Source organism: Carcharodon carcharias, chromosome 11 (genome assembly GCF_017639515.1).
Source record: "Carcharodon carcharias isolate sCarCar2 chromosome 11, sCarCar2.pri, whole genome shotgun sequence".
Classification (NCBI taxonomy): domain Eukaryota; kingdom Metazoa; phylum Chordata; class Chondrichthyes; order Lamniformes; family Lamnidae; genus Carcharodon; species Carcharodon carcharias.
In genome coordinates, this window is record NC_054477.1 from 23,029,638 (window position 1) to 23,056,092 (window position 26,455).

The 26,455-nt window shown below is 45.3% G+C and overlaps 1 protein-coding gene across 3 annotated transcripts in view; it reads right to left on the reverse strand.

Annotated features, from left to right (window-relative positions):
* LOC121284107 (cohesin subunit SA-2-like) overlaps positions 1 to 26,455 on the reverse strand; it is a 127,825-nt gene that overhangs the window by 11,735 nt on the left and 89,635 nt on the right. For all 3 annotated transcript variants that reach the window (XM_041199201.1, XM_041199199.1, XM_041199202.1), the window contains 7 exons: positions 24,340 to 24,432; positions 22,140 to 22,314; positions 9,063 to 9,187; positions 5,921 to 6,022; positions 3,520 to 3,668; positions 3,267 to 3,395; positions 919 to 1,121 (listed from right to left, as the gene is read on the reverse strand). In XM_041199201.1, the coding sequence (XP_041055135.1) occupies positions 919 to 1,121; positions 3,267 to 3,395; positions 3,520 to 3,668; positions 5,921 to 6,022; positions 9,063 to 9,187; positions 22,140 to 22,314; positions 24,340 to 24,432 (976 nt within the window). The remainder of the gene's footprint in view (positions 1 to 918; positions 1,122 to 3,266; positions 3,396 to 3,519; positions 3,669 to 5,920; positions 6,023 to 9,062; positions 9,188 to 22,139; positions 22,315 to 24,339; positions 24,433 to 26,455) is intronic.

Below are 26,455 nucleotides of genomic sequence, written 5' to 3' on the forward strand. Positions count from 1 at the left end.
CTATGTTTCTCTTTTTGCTTAAGTGTTAAATGACTCACTGAGCCTCCTGTTTACCCTCATGAACAATTTACTTATTAAACAGTTGCCAGGGGAGTTTTCAATCCTGTAGTTCAATAACCAAGTGTCGTTGAATTCCACCATTAAAAAAATAGATTATTTTGAAGAGATAATTAGTTACACAGGGTAAAAGAAGTCAGTCAATCCAATCTTCAGCTTATGAATGCAGGGTTGTGGCTTTGGTGGTTGTGTCCATGGGCATGGGTGAATGGACAACTCCGAGATGCAGCACATTATCAATTTTAAGGGAGTACGAAGGAGGACGAGGTAAAGAAAGACTACATAGCACCTTTCACAACCTCAGGACATCCCAGCACTTTATAGTCAATGAAGTACTTCTGAAGTGTAGTCACTTTCCAGTGTAGGAAACATGGCAGCCAATTTGCGCACAGCAAGTTCCCACAAACAGCAACATAGTAATGATCAAAGTGATGTTGAATGAGGGATAAATATTGGCGAGGACAGAGGAGAGAACTCCCCTGCTCTTCTTCAAAACAGTGCCATCTTAGTTCCACCTGAGAGGTTTAGGGTCTCATCTGAAAGTCGGCATCTCCAGCAGTGCAGCGCTCCCAGTACTGCACTGGAGTGTCAGCCTAGATGATGCGCTCAAGTCTCTGGAGGGGTCTTGAACCCGTAAACTTCAGATTCAGGTGAGAGTGTTACCCTGAGCCATGTTAAGTCAACAACTGATGATTAAGATGATGTTAAGCTCGTTGTAGGAGGAAGGGCAGGTTAAGGGAGATAAGGAATGTTACATTTTGGAGTCTCAAGGAAGCATGAATTAGAACAGCAGGAGCATTTGAACAGATTAAGGAGAAAGGGAGGATGAAGACCATTTAGCACCCTGTATTAGCTGCATACCAGTGTCTAGTTTCCTTTTCAGAGACGTTGTTTTGGACTTTTGTTGTACTGGAGACGGTAAACTCCTGTCACTACTGCTTGTGGATACTGTGTCATCATCTCTACAATCCAACAAGGACCTTCTGTACGAAATCAGCGGAAGCCACTCCTCTCCACTCTCTGCTGCCATTTGGTCTGTTACAAACCTCTCCAAGTAATTGTACCTGAGTAGAAAGTGAGACTCAATTGAATGGTGGAAACCATTGAAGAGAAGTGTAAGAGGGAAGCACCTACTTTCACGTTACAGAGATCGCATCTGAAACCTATACTTGTTTCATCATAAATGGCAGATTTCTAAAGAGTGCACGGTGACAGGGGAACCTGGGGATTCAAGTGCCTAGATATTCGAAGGTGGCAGGATATATTGAGAGAGGGTTTAGCAAAGCTAATGGGATCTTGGGCTTCATAAATAGAGGTATTAAGTAAAAAAGCAGGGATGTTATGATGAACCTTTTTAAAGCTCTGGTTAGGCCACAGCTAGCGTATTGTGTCTGGTTCGGGTGGCCACACTCTAGGAAGGTTGTGAAGGTCTTTGAGAGGGTGCAGAGCAGATTTACCAGAATGGGTCCAGCAATGAGGGATTTTAGCTACAAGATTAGGTAAGGGAAGCTGAGGTTGTTCTCCTTGAAGCAGAGGAGATTGAGAGGAGATTTGATTGAATTGTACAAGTTTACAGCAGGTTTAAATAAGGTAGACAGAGAAAAGCTGTTCCCATTCTCTGATAGTGCAAGGACTAGGGGACATAGATTTAAGGACTTGGGCAAGAGGTGCGCGAGGGGGAATGTGAGAAGGGACTTTTTTTACACAGCAAGTGATAATGATCTGGAACTCACCGCCCATGAGGGTAGTAGAAGTGGAGATGATGAATGACTTCAAAAGAAAATTGGATGGGCATTTTAGAGAAATAAACTTAAAGAGCTGCAGGGATAGAGCAGGAGAATGGAACTGAGTGGATAGCTCTACAGAGAGTTGACATTGACTTGATGGGCCAAATGGCCTCCTTCTGTGTTGGAATGAAACAATGATTCTGAATTTAATAGCTGAACTAACACAAGGACAGGAAACTTAAGCTATCACAGAATTTAAGTTAGAATCATTGGGTGGGAACGCAGGTTAGGAGTGAATTATGGAGCTAGCACGTTGGGACAGCTCAGCTCCCCAGCTCATTCCCAACTCCAAACGCTTTTGTTGGAGGTGGGGTCAATGCAGAAGCAGCTACCCACCCGATAACAGCAGGTAACCAATTAGGTCACCTTAGGGACTAATTAGGGGCATGGTGCTGCTGCCACTGGGATCTCCCCAACATCAGACAGTCCTCCCACTGAGGACATAGGAGGTTTCTAGAGGCTCCCTCCCATGAGGGTGGTAGAAGTGGAGATGATGAATGACTTCAAAAGAAAATTAGATGGGCACTTTAGAGAACTAAACTTAAAGAGCTGCAGGGATAGAGCAGGAGAATGGAACTGAGTGGATAGCTCTACAGAGAGTTGACATTGACTTGATGGGCCAAATGGCAGGTCAGAGGGCCTTTGACACCTCCTCTAGATACCCCCTATCATGGAGTTGCCAGGATGGGAAGGCCACAGCTATAGCCACAAGCAATCCTGTGGAGAAACTCCCGGTGAGGCTGCTGGCTATCCACAACTTCGGGCCACCTTCCTTCATTGGCTGCCTAACATAAGACTGCGATCATACCATGTGACCAGCTGACATCATTGGGGTTGGAGTCCATTCTTGGTCCCAACAACACAAAAATTTCAGAGATTGTAAGATTCCACCTATAAGGTCCTACAGCACAGGAGGCCATTCAATCCATCATGCCTATGCCAGCTTTTTGAAAGACTTACTCAGTGCCACTTCCCTGGTGTTTCTCCATAGACCTTTACTTGTATCTCATTCAATTATATAAAACACCCAAAACAAATTGCTATCCCTGTGCCTCTATTTATAAAACCAACTATCTCACCTGCTTTCGCAGCAGTGATGTCACCTTAGCTCCTGAGTTTTCAGTTACATCACTCACACAAGACTGTTGGTCTAAAGTAGATGTCTTAGCAACCAAGCAGATGTAAATAAGAAAGCAGAGAGTGTACTGACAAAATAAATAAGGAAATAAGGAAACAAAGGGTGACTGTAATTAGACAGTTAGCAAAGTCGGCAGTGTGCTTTGGTTTGAGTGCAGCATGGACACCATCATGGACTAGTTGGGCCAAATGGCCTGTGTCTGTGGCATATATTCTATGTGATTCTATGTACTGATGGGAAGACTATGTTATGGGTTTGTAAATTAGGATGAATTATTCACTTACACAGTTCTTTTGTCTGTTTTCAACAGCTTTGGGGAAAACTCACTCAAGATGTCCAGAAAAGCCAGGTTCAGGGGAGGCTCTTTCTTACCCTTGGTATTGTCATCTTTGAAGGCAAATTCAATACCATTTCTGTCAAAAGAGATGATGTGAAATCAGTTGACGAGGAAAGTAAGCGATGGTGCAGAGGAAGTAAATCTTTACGTAGTACTAACATTTGCTATGGAGGGTTAGGAAATAGGTGAACGAATTATACTTATGCAGCATGGCCATCGCTTCTCTGGTTTTCAACTGGTCCAAGCCAAATGTCAGTGAGAAACGTCGGGCCAAATCCTTGATGCTGGTGAAGGGTTGAGACCATCTGTCCAAACTGCAACCTTGGCCTTGCAATAGCTCATTGAATAGCTGCAACAATAAGTCAATAAATAATTAAATATCCAAGTCTTCAGCCAAAGTAGCATCAGTTGAAAGATAGAATTTTAATTCTGAGGGGATTTTCCCTCCTGTGTTGTTGCAAAGCAAATGATAAGAAAATTAGTATTTGAAACTCCAGTGCCAAATGCCAATGACTGAATTATGAAGGGTTAACCGATGGGATACTAATGTATGATGATGTACCATTTACACTGGTCAGTCACATGTTAAACTCTCGAGAGACACGTGGGAATCATGCCTAGGAGCTACAGGTCTGCTCTGTAACCTGTTTAGATGTAGTACTAATAAACAAGTGCTTAGCAGCTACCAGCTATGTCTACAGTCTGTCGAAGAGCCAAATGCCACGCCTAGAGTCCAAGGCAGAAGGACCCATCTCAGAACAATCAAGCTGCCTTTTTATAGTCCTATCGCAGCTGCTTAGGAAAACTTCAGGGCAACAACTCCAAAAGACCTGGGGGAGGATTTTCCCCTCGTCAGGTGGGCCCAGTGGGCGGGCCTGGGAATGTTCGCGAGGCCAACCGCTGCCCACGATTGGAATCCACCGCAATTTCACACTGGCTGGCCAGTTAACGGTCAACCAGCATGAAAGGTGCGCTAAGAGCCTCAGCGCTGCCAGGATGGGGGCGAGAGGAGTGTGAGCACTGAAATGTTCACATACGTGGGGGGAGTGCACACTGACAGCACCCTGAAGGTACAGAGCTGTCTCAGGATTTTAAAATGAAAAGTAAACTTTTTACATATTATGTAAACATGTCCCCACATGTGACTCAGTCAGACGAAGAGGGACATGTGAAAAAGGATGTTAAAAAATTTTAATTGTTTTTTTTTAGTAACAGTTGGAAACATCATCCCACCCGTGGATGAGGTTTCGTGAAAAATGCTAAGGCCGCCTGGCCTATTCGCCCGCTCGTCAACCGAAGGGTTGAGCGGGCATCGAAAAATGCAACTTAATTGATTACTTGGCCTTAATAGGCCTCTTAATTGTTGGCGGGTGCGCTGCCACCTCTCGCGTGCACCCATCGACCGAAAGGTCGCAAGAGTGCGCAATGAGGTTGGGACGCTTGCTCGATGTCATCGTGAACTATTTCATTCCCGTTCGGGTCCAGCACGCGTCTGCCCGCGGCACAAAAAATTCTGCCCCTAATCAGAAAGTTTAAGTGTTGCTGTCAAAGGTCAACTAGACTGAGCGAGCAGCACGTATTTAAACTACATTTCCACAAGGCAGGGGAATGGACGTACATTACTCATGACTGAATTTAAGTGTACGGAGCTCTGCAAAATACGCACCATTCAGAGAATGTGATTTATATGACTTCTTTCGGTTAATTTATAAATTGCAAAACGTATTAAAGACGGTCACAGGCCAAATATAATGCAGGCACTGTAACCCTGAGTCAAAAGGAAAGAACTGGCCATCCAAATTTATGGGGGTATCTTCGCTTGAGAATGCAGTTCACATCCAAATTCTCAAGGGCAACCAGGGATGGGCAATAAATGCTGGCCTTCCCAGTGATGCTCACATCCCACAATTAATTTAAATAATATAGAAAACATTGCAAAGATCAATGACCTTTATCCCACCCTTGGCATTGACCATAATCTGGGAGCAAATTCAGGTCAGCCCAGTTGTGGGTTTCAAATCATAGAACCTTTCAGTAAAGATGAGGCTATTTGGCCCATCATATGCTCTTTAAAAGAGCTGTCCAATTAATCCCATTCCCCGGCTTTTCTTCCAGAGTCTTGCAATATCTTCCCCTTCAATCTTATACCCAATTCCCTTTTGAAAGCTGCGACTTAACCTGCTCCCACCACCATTTCACTCAGCGCATACCAGGTGATAACAACACACCTCATTAAAGAAAAAATCTCTTCGCCTTCCCACTGGTTCTTTTGCCACTTACGAGCTTTATTATTCAAGTAACATTCAAGTCATATGATGAGCAAAGCAAGGATAACTGACAGGGATATTAAGGTCGAGGTTATGTTGTAGCTAGGGATTGGTCTCAGCACAAAACTTGTTGCAGTGGTCCTTGAGGCTGGAGCCACCTGTATTCTACAGTGGTCCTTGAGGCTGGAGCCCCCTGTATTCTATAGTGGTCCTTGAGGCTGGAGCTCCCTGTATTCTACAGTGGTCCTTGAGGCTGGAGCCCCCTATATTCTACAGTGGTCCTTGAGGCTGGAGTCCCCTGTATTCTACAGATGAATTCATGAGAGATACTTACCTGCTTCAAGCTCTGGATCAAGGTCTTTGCACACTGAATTTTATCAATCTGCCTCGTCCTGCTGAGTGTTTCCTTAATGATGTCTCCGTAGTCGATGTAATACTGGTGAGAAACAGGTACATATTTTGTCAGTAAAGTGTCATACACGAGCATAAGGCTCGTTTGCTTTTTTCTTTATTGGCAGTGATATCAAATTAAAACACCCACTTGAATTCAGCCTGGACTAATAAGATGAAAGCCTCATCTCTGCACTGAACTGTGAGGTCTTAAATGAAATGATTCTGGACAGCATCAATCTGTTTCCAAGTGGCCAGCTACTCCTAATTTAGTACAAATTGGCACTAAATTGGTTATCAAACTCCAGAGGTGCCACAGGGAAGGCAGCTAAGCAGGAGGAGGAAGAAAGAGCACAAAGCCACACAGTAGGGAATGTTCTCCTGAAGTTAGCCCTGAGGTGTATTCCTGGGCAGGATAGAGGGAGGTTTACTCAGAATCGAATTGTGCTACATCACAAGTGGGCTGCTTTCAAATTGAATCACTTAATATCTTCTTTACTTCAAGGGGGCTGGAAGACAAACGGGAAGGAGCTATGCTTCAACTGTACAGAGCTTTGGTCAGAGCCCATTTGGAAGACTGTGTCCAGCTTTGGGTTCCAAGCTTGAGAGGGTATTCTGGCCGTGAAGAGAGCAGAACAAGGCCAGGGTTAAGTGGGTTAAATTATGAGGACAGCCTGCATAAACCTGGCTTATATTCCATTAGGTATAAAAGATTGATGGGTGATCTAATTTTTTTTTTATTCATTCATGGGATGTGGGCGTTACTGGCAAGGCCAGCATTTATTGCCCATCCCTAATTGCCCTTGAGAGCTGAGTGGCTTGCTGGGCCATTTCAGAGGGCGCTTAAGAGTCAACTGCATTGCTGTGGGTCTGGAGTCACATGTAGGCCACACCAGGTAAGGACAGCAGATTTCCTTCCCTAAAGGGCATTAGTGAACCAGATGAGTTTTTACGAAAATGGTTTTGTGCTCATCGTCAGACTTTTAATTCCAGATTTTTTTTTTATTGAATCCAAGTTTCATTATCTCCTGAGGTGGGATTCAAACCTGAGTCCCCAGAGCATTGCCCTGGGTGTCCAGATTACTGGTCCAGTGACAATACCACTACGCCACTGCCTCCCCTAATCCAGGTGTTAAAATGCTAAAAGGATTCAATCAGGTAGACACAGAGAAATGGCCTCCTCCAATGATGGAGTCTAGAACAATCTTTAAAATTAGAACTAGGTCATTCAGGGTCGAAATCAGGAAGAACTTTTTTTCCACAAAGTAGGAATCTGGAATTCTATCCCCCAAACAACCTTGGAGACTGGTCAATTTGAAGCTTTCAAGACTAGAATAGATATTTGTTGGGTGAAGATTTCAAGGGATATGGAGCTGAGGCGCAGACCAACCCTGATTTAATTGAAGAGCAGAGCAGGATCAAGGGGCTGAATGGCCTCCTCCTTTTCCCATATCCAAACTTAGAAGCATTACGAAACCGTATGCCCAAGATGGAAATGTTTTCAATTTCCGAGCATGACTATCCCTCAACTCGATAAAGATCAGAATAAATAAAGAGCAAAAACAAAAAGTAGATACTTTTCCTCTCTTCTACTAGATTCTGAAAAACACAGTTGTCTGTCCTGAGGAGATTTGCAAACAAAATGTCCTGAAAACTTGCTTTTTCCCTCTGGTGCTAGTCAAGTTTATTATCGGGATTGGGATAGTTTCCCACTGTCTGTTACAACCCCGGCTATGGGAATTGGGACATTCATACAACAGAGGAGGCTATGGAAGCAAGCTCTATAATTTGCCGCTCTCCCATTTACTGCCCCGTCTATCTTGCCAGTATGATTTTGAAGCTCCATGTTTCAAGACTAAGTGGTGAAAAAAGAAAATGATCAGAAGCTACCTCGAAAATTCTGATGACGTGTGGGATTAAAACACGGCTTCCTCAGATGGACCAAGGAAACATTTTCCTTCGTGGTGATTGAGTTAGACTCCTGGAGTCCTCCACCCACCAGTGCCTCAGGAGCAACTTCACCACAGGGACTGCAGTGGCTCAAGAAAGCGGCCCAGCACCACTTTTTAAAGGGCAGATAATAAAGGCTGACCTTGTCAGTGATGCCCACATCCACATCTTTCTGCTACAAAAGAAAATTAGGACACCTGCGGAACTGTACCAAACAAGTCGGAGACGTGGGAGAGGGAATTAAATAGTGCTACTGTCTCTGGACTAGCAGTAACCCAGAGGCCCAGGTTAATGTTCTGAGGCCATGGGTTCAAATCCCACCACGGCAGCTGGTGGAATTTAAATTCAATGAATAAAATCAGGAATTGAAAGCTAGCCTCAGTTATGCTGACCATGAAGCTACCATCAATTGTTGTAAAAACCCGTCTGGTTCACTAATGCCCTTTAGGGAAGGAAATCTGCCATCCTCAATCGGTCTGGCCTACAAGTGATTCCAGTCGCACATCAATATGATTGGCTCTTAACTGCCATTTGAAATGGCCTAGCTAGCCAGCCAATTCAAGGGCAGTTAGGGATGGGCAATAAATGCTCGCCTTGCCAGCGATGCCCACATCCTGTAAACGAATAATTTTTTTTAAATTTGATAAAACTATAGGACTACAATGAATAAAAACAGACGGTTATCCAGAGTTATATTTAATTTTCTTTTAAGTTTTAATATGCTGACTCATTAAATTCATAGCATTCACATAGATTTCTATTCTAGTCCAGACTGCAATATCTCTACATCCATGTATATTTAAGAGCATTCAGCGGATGCCAATTTGGCTGAGTGGTAGCACCCTTGTCCTTGAGTCAGGAGGTTGTGCCTTCAACATCCATCACTCCAAGACTTCAGCGCATAAGCTAAGCTCTGCAGCGTTGAAGTCTTGTCTTCCTGCTCAACTGACTGTTTAAGGTCATGGTCTGTCCTACATGTGGCTCTGAAAGTGGCATAACACCCAGCTGTAGGCAGTCCACCATCACCTGCTCGAGGGCACTGAGGGATGGGCAATAAATGCTGGCCTGACCAGTGATGCCCACATGACGAGAACGAATAATAAAGAAAAATAGTATCTGAGATGCAAAATCTTTACCTTGATGTACTGTTTGAAGATGTCAGCAGCCACATCCATCTCCACCACGCTGAACACTATTAGCTTACAGAAAGCAGCAAGAAGATTTCTCCTCTTGTGCAATTTGCCTACTTTGCATTCGTCATCTGTAACAAAATGAAGGCGGTGAGGGTGAGAAGTCTGATTGGTGTCAATAAGTTTATTGTCCAATGTGTGATATTGGAGTTATCTCAAGTGTCAAAAATGTATTTTCAATGCAACATTCCTCTTCTCCCCTTCACGCTCCATTTTATCAATAACAATTTGAACTTGGCTCAAAATACAATGTCCTGTCCACTGATCCTCCTCCTCCATTCTGCCCGTGATTAAATCAAGATTCATCACAGCCTTTGCTTATCCTAGCTCATTCATAAAGTTTCCTGGAATCTACAGCCCAGAGACAGGCCCGGCTGGTGAATGCTGGGGTGTATGCACTACATGAGCTTCCTCCCACCTTACTTCGTCTAACTCCACCAGCACACCCTTCTATTCCTTTCTCCTGCATGTACCTAACCTCGGGCAGAACATTCCCCTCGTCAGGCAGGCGGGCCCAGGGGCTGCCACAAAGCTGACCACCGCCCGCGATCGAGCCCCGACATGGATTTCACACTAGCTGGCCAGTTAACAGCCAGGCAGCGTGAAACGCACGCTGCAGCGCTGCCGGGGTGAGGGGGGGCAGGAGAAGCACGAGCACGGACATGTGCCCATGCGTGCAGGTACGCGCAGTAAAAGCACAGAGCTGCCTCAGGGAGCTGAAGAATTTTGAAAATAAAAAATAAAAATGTTAATAGCATGTCCCCTCATGTGGCTCTATCACTTCAGCAGGGACACGTTCGAGATTAGTTTGGAAAATTTTTTATTCTTTTTAAGTCACTGATCGAAACCTCATCCCGCCCGTGAATGAGGTTTCGCAAAGATTGCAAAGGCCGCTTAGCCTTTTCACCTGCTCGCCAACCGGAAGGTTGGACGGGCAGTGAAAGATTTCATTCAATTAGAACTTTAATGGCCTTAATAGGCCTGTTAATTGTCGGCTGCTGACTCCCACGCGCAGCCACCAACCGAAATATTGCGTGAGTGCCCGACGGCATTGCGCATCTATCTGCGCTGTTTGCCTCAACCACTCCGTGTGGTAGCATGTTCCATATGCCAGCTAGCCTCTGGGTAAAGAAGCTACAAGATCACTGCACTAAAACAGAAAGCAAACTGAAAGTAACCTGACATCGAAAGAGCTAAAAGATTTTAGGGACTGTGATGCTGTAACATAATAGGCAACTTGTATTCTTGCATTCTTAATTGGATTTATCAGTGACTTTTCATTATTTATAGTCCCTGGTTTTAGATTCCCTGAGACTGTAACCCTCAACCTACAAGATTTTAAAACTGTTTTTTGCAACATTTTCTACTTTGATGTATATAAAAAATTCCGTCTCTTTAATAAGTGGAGAAATTTTTGTAACTTTCTCAATTTGTCTGAGCTGGGTTTTATTAAAGTTTCTGTGAGCAGTTCTCTATTAATAGCTTATATTAAGTGAAGTAAAACCTCCGCAAAGGAAGATTCCATTAGAACATATAATCCACACGTTAGTCACAAAATAAAATCACCAGGAAAAGAGGGAGCCTAATATCACTTTCAATTCTCCCAGCACAACACCATCATTGTATGTTTTATTATGTTATCAGTTTATATTCATCTTCCACACATTGCAATATCCTGGACCCAAAAACAAAATGAGGCAAAAGAATTCTGCCAAGGCTAGCGATGTCAGTTTACAGGTTTCCAGCTCTAACATTACATAGCCTTGGAATGGTCCCTATAAGTGCCAGCAGCAATCACTACCAGTGTGTACATATAAAGATAACTTACTTCATACTGTATCCTTTATTAAAAGGAATTTCACTGTAGCAACTTTATACAGCGGAGAAAAATGTAAAACTCAGTAACACAGTAAAAACAAGACCCATGGAACATGTGAACTTAGGAATACCTCTTGCCTCCCATTCACACCCCATCTCCGTAATTTCACTTCTTCCCTGCTCCCCGGTAAATGCTGAATACGTATTGGGGCCTGGTGCTATGGATTTGGCCCATTGTTTGATCTATTCTCCATCTGGGAACTTAGAGAATTACAGTCAATGAAGTACTTTTAAAGTATAGTCGCTGCTGTAACGTAGGAAATGCAGCAGCCGATTTACACACAGCGAGATCTCAAAAACAGCATTGTCATCACGTGTTTTAGCATTGATGGTTGAGGGGCATGTATTGGCCAGGACACCAAGTAGAACATCCTTTTTCTCCTCAAAATAACATCGAGGAATCTTTTACATCCACCTGTCGGTGCAGATGGAGCCTTGGTTTCATGTCTCATCCAAGAGATGGGACCTCCGGTTGTACACCACTCCCCCAGCACAGCAACAGAGTCTCAGCGTATATTTTTTACTCTAATCTCTGGAGATGGACTTCAGCCCAACAACCTAGTGGTTGTTTGTCAACTATCACTAGTCGAGAATAGCTGCTCTGGACTGTGGAGTGAGCTTCTGAAGCCTTTCACAACGCATTTCATTTTTTTTCCATTTACAAGCCTTGGTTCAGTGGTAGCAATTACTTTCTGAATCAGGAGGCTGTGGGTTCGAGTCCCACTCCAGGTCTTGAGTGCCGAATCCAAGCTTCAGTGCACAAGTGCCGTCTTTCAGGTGAGGAGCTCTGAAGGTGACTCATAAAATATCCCACGGTACTACATGAAGAAAGGCGTGAAGGATTTCTCCAAGTGGCCTGGCCAACATTTATCTGCCAACCAACATCATCAAGAACAGAGTGCATATAACTTCCATCTTTACAGAAAGGCAAACCCCCCCCCCCCCCCCCCATTATCTGACCATTTATCTTATTGCTGTTTATGCCTACATTGGCTGCCATGTGTCAACGTTATGAACATACTGATCCTCTTACACAAGGGTCCTCCAGCTGGTTGTGGCTGGTTCAAAATGCAACTCTCTGACACGCAACACCATGGCCAAGGCTTTATGAAGGAACAGGCCAGAACCCTCATCCCCACCACTCGCATGGCGTGACACAACCAGACTGGTTCCCGCCTGCATGCTGCAAGGCATCATAAATGCAAGCAACAAACATATAGGGGCAGAATTTTCTGCCTGTCGGGCGGGTGGACCCAACTCAATCTCCGGCGGGTGGGGAGCCAATCCCCGCCGGAGAAGCGGGCCCCGCTGCCATTTTACGTGGGGCGGGCCAATTAAGGCCGGCCCAGCGTGACACCCGGTGGGAAGAGCTATGCATTTCCTGTGCGGGTGGGAGAGGGGGTGATTCCCAGAAGCGAGAGTGAGCACTTTCACGCGTGCACACGAAAGAGCGCACATCTCCCTGAGGCTAAGTGCAGCCTCAGGGAGATTGCTGAAAGTTGTTTAAACATTAAAAATAGAAATAAAAAATCTTTAACATGTCCCCCTCGTATGACAATGTCACACGAGATGGGACATGTTCATAAGTTTCACAAAAACTTTATTACACTTTTTTAAACCCCACATGAAACCTCATCCCGCCTGTGGATGAGGTTTCATGTTTTCTCTAGTTGCCGCCAGGGCTCCTGGCCTATTCATCAACCTTAAGGTTGGACGGGCAGGTCCTTTATTTGTTTAAATGATTCTGTCAATGGCCTCAATTTTGCTGCATCCCCGCCTTCCTGAAAATTTGAATGGGGCACGGTGACATCGGGGGTTCCGCCCGACATCACCCGCGTCATTTTATGTGTTGGCGAGTGGGCCCCACCCCCTGCTCGCCGACAGCAAAATTCAGCCCATAGTTTATAAGCAAGATTTATTTTCTTGTTGACTTTGTTTGATTAATATTGATGTAAGATAGAAACATAGAAACTAGGAGCAGGAGTAGGCCATTCAGCCCTTCGAGCCTGCTCCGCCATTCATTATGGTCATGGCTGATCATCCAACTCAATAGCCTGCTCCTGCTTTCTCCCCATAGCCTTTGATCCCTTTCACCCCAAGAGCGAGATCTAACTCCTTCTTGAAAACATACGATGTTTTGGCCTCAACTACGTTCTGTGGTAACGAATTCCACAGGCTCACAGGGCGAAGAAATTTCTCCTCATCTCAGTCCTAATGGTCTACCCCATATCCTCAGACTGTGACCCCTGGTTCTGGACTCCCCCACCATCGGGAACATCCTTCCTGCATCTACACTGTCTAGTCCTGTTAGAATTTTATAGGTTTCTATGAGAGCCCCCCCTCATTCTTCTGAACTCCAGCAAATATAATCCTAATAAGTATTAGTTTCTCAGAAGAAGGGTGATTATGATTATTTTATAACACATATTAGTGTTATACAAACAAAAGTGCTCTTCTGTATTATTAATGTTCATAATGTGAAAGTCCCTACATTTTTTGTTTCTGGTATGAATTAATAATTTACTTACGATATTTAATTTAAAAAATAATACACATAAATTTTTTATATTTAATAGCGAAAAAGCAGTGAGATATTTATAGTATCCATAAGTTCCCATTAATTCTGATGAGATTTTTTTGTGGTGGTAAGTGAACGCTGGGGGGGTAGGATCCTCGGGTGCCCTGCAGGGTCTTTCACCCTACCTCACATGGTCCGTGGGTGAGAATGTTTGAGAAACACTGCCCTAAAGTGAATCAATTTGGGACTTCCTGAGCTGTTAAAGAAATTACGAATTCTTTCTTACATTCATCGACTGACCAACGGCAAATCCACAAGCGATTTGCTTATGACGTACAAGGTTCCTGCACAGAGATGGATTAATCAAGGTCTACGATAGGCTTCCCCATCGTTGGCACAAACCCCTTTTCCACTTCACAAGGCTACACCAGCCATAGAACCATGGAATGTCGCAGCAACAGAGGAGGCCACTCAGCCCATTGTGCCTGTGTCAGCCCTTTGATAGAATTATCCAATTAACCCCACTACACTGCTGTTTCCTCACAGCCCCTGTATTTTTTATTTCCCCTTCAAGTGTTTGTCCAATTCCCTTTCGGAGAACTACTATTGCATCTGCTTCCACTGCCATCTCGGGCAGTGCCTTCCAAATCACAACAACTCACTGTGTAAAGAAATGTTTCCTCATGTTGCCTCTAGATGTTTTGCCAGTCACCTTAAATGTGTCCTCAGGTTGTTGACCCGTAGGAATATAGGAACAGGTGAAGGCCATATAGCTCCTTGAGCCAGTTCCTTCACTCATGGATGATCTGTGGTGTGACTCCACGTTTCACCCCATATCTCTTATTAACGTTGGAAGATTTTTGCCAACTAGTAAAATCTGAGACATAAAGAACTCTGCTGAACAAGGTCAGGAAGAGACAGGTGGAATTTCTTGACACATAATAAGAAATTGTGATTTAGAAAGTCTGATTCTGATGGGAAAGGCCAATGGTAAAAGAGGTTGGAGTAGATGAAGTACGATCTTTCTAAAGAGCCTTGCTAGCTGAATGAATGTACCACCAACCACCTCCAGAGCAAGATTAACATGGAGGTCCATGGTCGCCATTGCCTCTTAAAGCATGGTACCTGAAGAGAGAGAGTCTCAGGTTTAAAAATAACCATTGATCCAGCATCAATTGAATTTGCGGAAGAAGATTCTGAACTTCTAACACCCTTTGCATGTAGAAGTATTTCCCAATTTCACCTCCTGAAAGGTCTAGTTCCTAGTTTTTAGACCATGCTGCCCAGCCATAAACTCCCCTCTGTCACTGGTAACAATTTATCTTTATTTACTCCATCAAAAGCATTTATGATTTTGTACCCTGCTGTCAAATCTTCTCTTAACCTTCTCTCCTCCAAGGAGAACACTCCCAATTTATCTAATCTCCCCCCATTGCTGAAATTCTACATCTCTGGTACTAATTCAGAGTGGGAGAGCCTAATTTTCTTAATTATAAATAAAACTAAGCTTTTAAAAAAAAAAGGTACTCCACCCACATCCCATGAATGAATTAATAAAAAGTCATCCAGTTTTTGCTTTAATTGCAAATTATTTTGTCATCTTCGTTACGTCTCATGTCAGCACTTGGGGCTGACAGGGACATTTCATTGGCCTTACTGCAAGCCCATCAAACCCCTGCACTTCTGGTTGGTTAAAACCTGCATTGGGAGGCAGGGACATGCCTCAGACTGATTTTGTAAATTTCCATTTCTTCTGAAAACTGCAAAAAGAATTAAAATCAAGCGGAACAAATGCAAAATGGAGTTAAACTGGACGCACAGGGCTCAGTTATCTCCGGAGCTTGCAGAGGTTTGGTTTTTGAGTCAGAAAGGAATTTTGAAAGCTCGGAGGTGCTGCAAAAGCTATATCCATCCCTTGGTTGAATATGCTGTGCCTGCGTGGTACCCTGTGTAGTGCCGTATGTGGAACCCTGTGTGGAACCCTGTGTGGTACCCTGTGTGGAACCCTGTGTGGTAACCTGTGTGGTACCCAGTGTGGAACCCAGTGTGGAACCCTGTGTGGTAACCTGTGTGGTAACCTGTGTGGTATCCTGTGTGGAACCCTGTGTGGAACCCAGTGTGGAACCCTGTGTGGTACCCGGTGTGGAACCCTGTGTGGTAACCTGTGTGGTATCCTGTGTGGAACCCAGTGTGGAACCCTGTGTGGTAACCTGTGTGGTAACCTGTGTGGTATCCTGTGTGGAACCCTGTGTGGAACCCAGTGTGGAACCCTGTGTGGTAACCTGTGTGGTATCCTGTGTGGAACCCTGTGTGGAACCCAGTGTGGTACCCTGTGTGGAACCCTGTGTGGAACCCTGTGTGGTAACCTGTGTGGTACCCAGTGTGGAACCCAGTGTGGAACCCTGTGTGGTAACCTGTGTGGTACCCAGTGTGGAACCCAGTGTGGAACCCTGTGTGGTAACCTGTGTGGTATCCTGTGTGGAACCCAGTGTGGAACCCTGTGTGGAACCCTGTGTGGAACCCAGTGTGGAACCCAGTGTGGAACCCTGTGTGGTAACCTGTGTGGTACCCAGTGTGGAACCCAGTGTGGAACCCTGTGTGGTAACCTGTGTGGTATCCTGTGTGGAACCCTGTGTGGAACCCTGTGTGGTAACCTGTGTGGTATCCTGTGTGGTACCCTGTGTGGAACCCTGTGTGGTACCCTGTGTGGAACCCTGTGTGGTAACCTGTGTGGTATCCTGTGTGGAACACTGTGTGGTAACCTGTGTGGTATCCTGTGCAATACCCAGTGTGGTACCCTGTGTGGTACCCTGTGTGGTACCCTGTGTGGAACCCTGTGTGGAACCCTGTGTGGTAACCTGTGTGGTATCCTGTGCGATACCCAGTGTGGTACCCTGTGTGGACCCTGTGCGATACTCTGTGCGATACCCTATGTGGTACCCTGTGTGGAACCCTGTATAGAACCCTGTGTGGTATCCTGTGCGATACCCAGTGTGGTACCCTGTGTGGTACCCTGTGCGATACCCTGTGCGATACCCTGTGTGGTACCCTGTGTGGTACTCTGTGTGGTATCCTGTGTGGTACCCTGTGTGGTACCCTGTGCGATACCCTGTGTGGTACCCTGTGCGATACCCTGTGCGATACCCTGTGTGGTACCCTGTGTAGTATCCTGTGTGATACCCTGTGCGATACCCTGTGTGGTACCCTGTGCGATACCCTGTGCGATAACCTGTGTAGTATCCTGTGTGATACCCTGTGTGATATCTTCTGTGGAACTCTGTGTGGTACCCTGTGCGGTACCCTGTGCAGTATCCTATGTGGAACCCAGTTTGGTACCCTGTGCAGTAGCCTGTGTGGTACCCTGTGTGGTACCCTGTGCGGAACCCTGTGCAATACCCTGTGTGGTACCCTGTGCGATACCCTGTGTGGTATCCTGTGCGATACCCTGTGCGATACCCTGTGTGGTACCCTGTGCGATACTGTGCGATACCCTGTGCGATACTCTGTGCGATACTCTGTGTGGTATCCTGTGCGATACCCAGTGTGGTACCCTGTGTGGTACCCTGTGCGATACCCTGTGCGATACCCTGTGCGATACCCTGTGTAGTATCCTGTGTGATACCCTGTGTGATATCCTCTGTGGAAATCTGTGTGGTACCCTGTGCGGAACCCTGTGTGGAACCCTGTGTGTTACCCTGTGTGGAACCCTGTGTGGTACCCTGTGTGGTAGCCTGTGTGGTACCCTGTGTGGAACACTGTGTGGAACCCTGTGCGGTAGCCTGTGTGGTACCCTGTGCAGTATCCTGTGTGGAACCCAGTGTGGTACCCTGTGTGGTACCCTGTGCAGTATCCTGTGTGGAATACCCTGTGTGGTAGCCTGTGTACTTCAATGCCTGTAATGTAGGAATGGCATATTGATTTGTAATTCTAATATAATTTTAATTCAAACTTCCTTCTAATATTCTATCCACCACTTCACTGTTACATTCTAAATTTGTTTGTCTATTTTTACTACATGGCTGTTATTAATTTGATTACTTTAGTCTTCATATGAATTTCTTGATGTAAGTCACACTCCAATTCAGCCTTTGGGCTGTGAATATTGCTTGAATAAAAAACCACTAATTGATTTTTTTTTTTAAATGCTCAAGAGTCAGAAAAATTGGGAGTCTCCACACTAAACTTTTGCAATGGCCCAAATCACCCAAAGTGCCCTCCCCAGCCCCCTCATGTGGAAAGACAAATTGTCAATCAAGCTTCATCCTTACTCAAAAGAGACCAAAATGGAGTATGATTGCCACCTGGTGGCTATCTGACAAACTGCACACACAAATAGAAAAGATATCCAGGGTAATAAAAACAGAAAGTGCTGGAAAGTGTCAGCAGATCTGGAAGCATCTGTGGAGATAGAAACTGAATTGATGTTTCGAGTCCATATGACTCTTCTTCAGAACAGATTACAGGGAAATGGGGAAATAGTGGAGTTGCTCTTGCAGTGAGCCAGCATGAAAACAACAGGCCAAATGGCCTCCTTCTGTTTTGCAACCAACTTGTGATAACACATTTCAATGTTCGTTTTTTATCTAAGTGAGTAAATCATTTAATCAGAACCTAAATTTTGGTATATACAGTGTACAGGAATGAAACTTTTTTCCTTTCTCTATCCACCAATGAAACTTGCAACTTATGGTGCTCAACCATGGTTTTAAGCCATAGTTCTAAACAATGAGAGGACACACTTTGCGTTTATACTTTTATATTTAATATTCTAAGGCTGTTAAATTGTTATCCTTAAAATGGAGGAGTCAGCAACACCTTGACAGAGAAACAGGACAATCCTTGCAGAACAGATTACAGGGAAATGGGGAAATAGTGGAGTTGCTCTTGCAGTGAGCCAGCATGAAAACAACAGGCCAAATGGCCTCCTTCTGTTTTGCAACCAACTTGTGATAACACATTTCAATGTTCGTTTTTTATCTAAGTGAGTAAATCATTTAATCAGAACCTAAATTTTGGTATATACAGTGTACAGGAATGAAACTTTTTTCCTTTCTCTATCCACCAATGAAACTTGCAACTTATGGTGCTCAACCATGGTTTTAAGCCATAGTTCTAAACAATGAGAGGACACACTTTGCGTTTATACTTTTATATTTAATATTCTAAGGCTGTTAAATTGTTATCCTTAAAATGGAGGAGTCAGCAACACCTTGACAGAGAAACAGGACAATCCTCGCAGGGAGATTTGCTGGTGCTGTTGGGGAGGGTTTAAACTAGCTTGTCAATGGGGTGGGAACCTGAGAGGTAGCTCCCATTGGAAGGATATAAAGCTGGTAACTGGGAGTAGAAAAGTAGCAAGTGAATTTAGAAAGCAGGCGAAATGAAGGCAAGCATCAACTAGGCTTAGAATGCAGAATAATGTTAAAAAGGTAAAGTTAAGGACACTCTACCTGAATGCACACAGCATTCGCAATAATAGATGATCTGAAGGCACAAATAGAGGTAAATGGGTATGATCTAATTGCCATTATGGAAACATGGCTGCATGGTGACCAAGACTGGGAACTGAACATTCAAGGATATTAGGAAGGACAGGCAAAAAAGGACAAGGAGGTGATGTTGCGCTGATAATAAGGGATGGGGTCAGTAAATTAGTAAGAGAGGATCTCAGATCAGAAGCACAAAATGTGGAATCTGTTTGGGTGGAGCTAAGAAACAGCAAGGGACAGCAAACATTGGTAGGAGTTGTTTATAGGCCACCAGACATGGTCGTGTGAGGTAAGGTATTAATCAGGAGATTAGAGAAGTATGTAGCATGGGTAATACAGTCATCATGGGTGACAATCTATATATAGACCGGGTAAACTAAATAAGCACAAATGCTGTGAAGGATGAGTTTCTGGAGTGTGTTAGGGATGGTTTTCTAATGCAGTATGTTAAGGAACCGACTAGAGAACAGGCTATTCTAGATCTAGTATCACGTAATGAAAAGGGCTAATTATTAATCTTGTCAAAGAACCTTTAGAGATGAGTGACCATAATATGCTTTGAATTCTAGATTATGTTTGAAAGTGAGGTAGTTCAATCTGAAACCAGAATATTAAATTTGAACACAGGAAATTATGAAGGTATGAGGGGAAAATTGGCTGAGGTGGACTGGGAAAATACATTAAAAGGTATGACTGTACATAGGCAATGGACAGTCCTTAAATAATTGTTACATAGTTTACAGCAATTATATCTTCCTTCAAGAACCCAAAAACAAAAGTTAGTGGCTAACAAAGAAAGTTAAGGATTGTATAAGATTAAAAGATAAGGCCTATAAAGTTGCCAGAAGTAGTAGTAAACCTGAGGATTGGGAGGTTTTTAGAATGGAGCAAAGGAAGACCAAACTGATGAAGAAAGGGAGAAAAGAACATGAATGTAAATGAGCAAGAAACATAAAAACGGACTGTAAAAGCTTCTCTAGGTATGTAAAAGGGAAACATTTGACTAAGACAAATGTGGGTCCATTACAGGCAGAGTCAAGAGAATTCATAATGGGGAATAGAGAAATGGCAGAGAAGCTAAATTATTACTTTGTGCCTGCTTTCACTGAGGAAGATGCAGGAAATTTCCCAGATTTAGAGATCCAAGGGATAGGGAGAATAAGGAATTGAAGGAAATTAGTATAAATAAGAAGGTTGTATTGGAGAAATTAATGGGACTGAAGGTTGGTAAGTCCCTGTGCCCTGATATTCTGCATCCCAGAGTGTTGAAAGAGGTTGCTATGGAGACAGTGGATGTATTGGTGATCATTTTCCAAAATTCTATAGATTCTGGAATGGCTCCTGAAGATTGGAAAGTAGCAAATGTCACCCCACTATTTAAGAAGGGGTGGGGGGAGAGAGAAAACAGGGAACTACAGACCTGTTAGCCTAACATCAGTAGTAGGGAAAATGCTAGGATCTATTAAAAGGATGTGATAAATGGATACTTGGATAATAATAATCTGATTGGGCATGGTCAGCGTGGAATTGCGAATGGGAAATCATGTTTGACAAACTTGGAGCTTTTTTGCGAATGTTGCTAACAAAATTGATAAAGGAGAGTCAATGGACGTAGTATACTTGGATTTTCAGAAGGCTTTTGATAAAGTCCCGCACAGGAGGTTGGTTAGCAAAATAAAAGCACATGAGATAGGAGGCAATATAGTGACATGGATTAAGGATTGGCTAACAGGCAGAAAACAGAGAGTAGGAATAAACGGGTCATTCTCACATTGGCAGGCTGAGACTAGTGGGCTACTGCAAGGGTCAGTACTTGGGCCCCAGCTGTTCACAATATATATCAATGATTTGGATGTGGGGACCAAATGTAATATTTCTAAGTTCGCAGATGATACAAAGCTAGACGGGAATGTGTGTTGTGCGGAAGATATTAAGTAGCTGCAGGAGGATTTGGACAGACTTAGTGAGTGGGCAAGAACATGGCAGATGGAATATAATGTGGAAAAATGTGAGGTTATCCATTTTGGTAGAAGGAACAGATGTGCAGAGTATTTCCTAAATGGTAAGAGATTAGAAAGTGTAGATGTACAAAGGGACCTGGGTGTCCTTGTCCATAAGTCACTGAAAGCTAACATGCAGGTGCAGCAGGTAATTAGGAAGGCTAATGGAATGTTAGCCTTTATCGCAAGAGGATTTGAGTACAGGAGTAGTGAAGTCTTGCTTCAATTGTATTGAACCTTGGTTAGACTGCTCCTGGAGTATTGTGTGCAATTTGGCCCCCTTACCTCAGAAAGGATATTATTGCCATAAAGGGGGTGCAACGAAGGTTCACCAGACTTATTCCAGGGATGGCGGGACTGCCTTATGAAGAGAGATTGGGGAAACTGGGCCTGTATTCTCTAGAGTTTCAAAGCATGAGAGGTAATCTCATTGAAACCTACAAAATAATTAAAACGACAGACAGAGTAGATGCAGGTAAGATGTTTCCCCTGGTTGCGGAGTCTAGAACCAGGGGTCACAATTTCAAAATAAAGGGGAAGCCACTTAGGACCGAGAGGAGGAGAAATTTCTTTACTCCGAGGGTTGTGATCCTTTGGAATTCTCTACCCCAGAGGGCCATGGAAGCTCATTCATTTTAGTATGTTTAAAGCAGAGACTGACAGATTTCTAAATGCCAATAGGATATGGGAATAGTGTGGGGCAAAGGGCATTGAAGTGGTGATCAGCCATGATCATACTGAATGGCAGAGTAGGCTTGATGGGCTGAATGGCCTACTCCTGCTCCCTTTGTCCCTACGTTCCTAACACCAGACGAGAGCTGGGGCAGCCGGTGCCCTCCGTGGAAAATCGCCTGCTGTCTGGGCTCACACGGCATTGGCAATTTGAAGGCGGCACCAGAGGAGGGCTGGTGCTCAAGGCATTGAGAAGCCCAGGAAGAAATCAGCAGCTTCAGGAGAGGGAGAGAGATTTGTTTAACCGTGCCCAATGTTCCCCCACCCTGTCAAAGTCCAGAAGATCTGAATCCCATCACTGAACAGAAGCCTAGAGAACAGTACAGCACAGAAAGAGGCCATTCGGCCCATCAAGTCAGCACCGGCTCCTCCGAGGAACACTCCAGTTAACCCCGCTCCTGCTTACCTTTGTCAATAAGCTCACTGTCTCGGGCGATGAAAACATGATCCAGGACGAAGGTCACCAGCTCCGACTGCAGGGAGGAGTCTGGGACATATGCAAATGGCTCAGTCTTTTCAGAGCCACTGGACAGGACCTCGTGACTGAAAACCAGCAGGAGGTCACAAAGGATGATGAAAGCCTGCAGGACGGAAACAAACACACCCTTAGTGACGAAAGAATTAAGCACGTTGCACACGGGGAGGGGAACTCTTGCCCCATTCATCAGCGAAGCAATTAAAATTCATTTAACGTCAATTATTGGCCAAGGCCTGGGGTTGCCAACCCCGCAGGATTGCCCTGGTGACACCAGGAATTTAATGTTAATCTCCTGGTCACTGCTGTGAAGAAAACATGGCAAGGGAAAAAAAAATGCATTAAAAACTCTTGCACTTTGTTTCCACATTCACGTCTTAGTCGTAGAAGCAAAAAAACAGGGATGGAGCAGAGGGCGGTGCAGGTAAAAAAGCACTCGATAAATCCTCCAGGAATCTCCCCGGCCGGAGTTGGCAACCCTGCCAAGGTACGGCTTTCTCCGCATAATAATCCCAGGTTGGATTCTGAAAGTTAGTGGATTCCAATTTGACTCAGTGCATTTAAACCGGGGGTGGGGGTGGGGGTGGGGGTGGAGGGGTGGGGATGGGGGTGGGGGTGGAGGGGTGGGGGAGCCAACAACAGGTCAGCCCCCGCTTTAAAATAGCAATCGTTGGAATTTCACGCGAATACCTAAGGCTCGGTGGAAGGGATAATTGGGAACATTACCATAACATTACCATAATGGTAATGTTATTGGGCTATTAACCCAGGAGGCCTGGACTGTTACTCCAGGGACGTGAGTTCAAATCCCAAAATGGCAGTTGGGGGAATTTAAATTCAATTAGTTAATTAATACATCTGGAATAAAGCACTAGCTGTGATTATTAATAAACTACTGGGTTGTTATAAAAAAATCCCATCTGGTTCATTAACACCCTCCAGCAAAGGAAATCTACCATCCTGACCTGCCCTGGCCTAAGTGTGTGACTCCAGACCCACAGCAATGTGGCTGACTTTATCAACTCCCCTCTGAAATGGCCAAACAAGCCACTCAGTTGTACCAAACTGCTGCAGAAAAGTCAAGGAGCCACCCCGCATAGGCCACAGCAGCTCACCGGCAGCTTCTCAAGGGCAATGAGAGATGGGCAATGAACACCGTCCTTGCCAGTGATGCCCACATCCCGTGAACGAGTAAAGAAAAACCTGATAAATTGGTCTGACGGTAGCGGGCGACTGTTGATATTATCCTTACCAACAGGGCAAAGCGCAAGAAACAGCAGGAAGCCATCCCCAGCCTCATCTTGCAGCCTGATATCAATTTTGAATAGAGTTGAAGTTTGAATGGAGTTCAAGGGAGCATCTGGAACCTAGACAGCACAGATTCAAAATAATGGGCAAAAGGAGCGAAATTGGTGTGAGGGAAAAAATTTTTCACCCAGAGGGTGGTTGGAGTCTGGAGCAAACTTCCTGAGAGGGTGGTGGAGGCAGGTTCGATTGAGGTATTCGAAGGGGAATTGGGTTGCTACCTGAAAAGACAGAATGTGCAAGGTTACGGGGATCAGGCAGCAGAGTGGGACTGAGTAGAACGGTCTTTCAGAGAGCCAGTGCAGATGCGATGGGCCAAATGGCCTCCTTCTGCACAGTAAAGATTCTGTGATTCTGCGGTTCTGTGAAGGGACAGAGGACCAAGGTGGGTCAAAGCGATCAGAACCATTTGCTCCCAGGGAGGGTAGGAGGCCAACAGGAGCTGGATGGGCCGAATGGCCTGCCTTCCATGCCGTGGCTTCTATATAATTCTACGAGGGGCGAATCAGTCCAAACTGTGGGTGTTGACTCCACATGTAGCCTGAGGCCTGCTCGCAGACCCTCTCCAGGGTGCCTGTCTACACAAACAGAAAATGCTGGAAAAACTCAGCAGGTCCGGCAGCATCTGTGGAGAGAGAAACAAGAGCCAATGTTTCGAGTTAACGTTTCGAGTCCCTATGACTCTTATGGACTTGAAATGTTAACTCTGCTGCTCTCTCCACAGATACTGCTAGGCCGGCTGAGTTTTTTCCAGCATTTTCTGTTTGTGTTTCAGATTTCCAGCATCCGCAATATTTTGCTTTTATGTTTGCCTGTCGGCACTGACCTGCTCTTTGACAGTACTGCTGGAATTACTTAGGTACTGTCTGCAAATGTGGCAGAACCCCCTCATCTGCTTCCTCAGCGACTCCTGCATGTTCTAGACAGAAACAAAACAAGCTTTAGACCAACAACAAAGGGAGGACTCCCAGTGTCTGTGTGCCGTAGCAGTGATTTCTCAATTAGCTTCCTGAAGTTCGCCTGAACCCAATGGAAAAAATGTATCCTTATATTGAGGGAAAGGAAGAGTGTCAATGCAACTTAACCTCAACAGCTGGCAAACAAGGCCTATGACCTCACATTCATGCCATCAGTAAGACCACCTATTTCCACCTCCATAGCATCGCCTGACATCGCCGCTGTCTCAGCTCGTCCACTGCTGAAACCCTCGTTCAAGCCTCCGTTACCTCAAGGCTAAACAGCGCGCTTCCTGGCTGGTCTCCTGCAATCTCTGACCGCTGTAAACTTGAGGTTATCCAATACCCTGCCGCTGCATCTTCTTTTAAAATGCTCATCCTGGCTTTCGAACCCCTCTCTCTGGGGGCCTTGCACCGCCCCCCCTTCCCTATCTCTGTAATCTCCTCCAACCCCACAACCCTCGGAGATACCTGGTCTCCTCTCATTCTGACCTCTTGTGCATTCTCAATTTTAAGTGCTCCACCCTTGGTGGCTGTATCGTAAGTTGCCTGGGCCCCAAGTTCTGGAATTCCCTCCCTCCGCCTCTCTGCCTCTCAAACCTCGCTTTCTTCCACACTTCTCAAAACATAGCTCAGTGACCAAACATCTGGCCATCTGGTCTAATATCTCCTTATGTGACTCGCTCTCTATATTTTGTGCTCCTGTGAGGGACCTTAGGATACTTTATTAGGTGAATCGTTAGATAGTTGGCTTATTGAGAAGTCATCATGGTGGGAAGTGCCAAATTGGGATGAGAATATAAATAAACAAGTGATCCTAACTCATAACATAGTTCGAGACAATCATTAAAATTAAAATAAAACAGAAAACAATAAACAGATTGCACAATTATCAACATTCAAGTGTACATTATAATTATGTTAAAGGCGCTACACTAATATAATTTGCTGTTGCTGAAGGAGATGCTATCTCTATGTAACGCAGAGTAAAATCCAGAGTGAAACATGGCTCTGTGCCCACCGGGTGGTAAGATACCGTTGAACGGTACCAGTACCATACCCTGCCTCTACAACACAGGAAACATGTCGGAAGCTGCAACTTAGACCGTGAGCTCCCACTGCGCATCAAGGGCTGGATCCTGTCCACCTCACCCCCACCTTCCCAACCACCCGCCCCCACCACCACCCCCCCCCAAGCTCGGTCCCGAAATCGGCAGCCAGCCCGTCGTGTTCAAATAGGCAACCAAGGGTCAATTAGGCTTGTCACCAAGCCAACTGATCCTGATAAGACGTTACCCACGCCATAAAACATTTGGCGTGGGCAGCCGGCAGGAGCGGGCAAGCCGATTTCTAAAATGCAACATTCGAAGGGAGGGATTTGGGGTGGGGGGGGAGGGGGGGTGGGGGTGGTGGTTTGAATCTTCAGGGGCTGCCCTTTGCAGATCAGGAGGAGGGGCCGCTAAGATTGAACCCCATCTTTCTTCCTAAACCCCCAAAAGACTTAAACCCAAACCCCGCCCAATCGCCAACCCTCAACCCCGCCGACCATCGCCCCCCCCTTCCCCCACCACCCCACCCACCTGATCTGCCCAAAAACTCCCTGCCCAAGACCCCGGACTCACCTGTTTCTGGGGGTCTATTGGGCCTTCTTCTGCTTCCCCGTTGCAGTCGTGGCAGCGCCCACTAGTGCGCCCGCGGCGCTGCCAGGGCTGATGGAGCTGCCGGCCAATCGGGTGTGCCAGCAGCTCCAGGGGGCGGGGCTTCCTCCCCAGTGAGGGGCGGAAGTCCCACTCGGCCCTTGTTAAGCCCGTCCACAATGCGTTACGGCTACAGAGCGGGCCAGCGTGGAGACAACCCCCTCCACGCCGACTTTGTCACAGAGTCATTGAGTTATACAGCACAGAAATAGGCCCTTCAGCCCGTCGTGTCCGTGCCAGCCATCAAGCACCTATCTATTCTACTCCCATTTTCCAGCCCTTGGCCCAT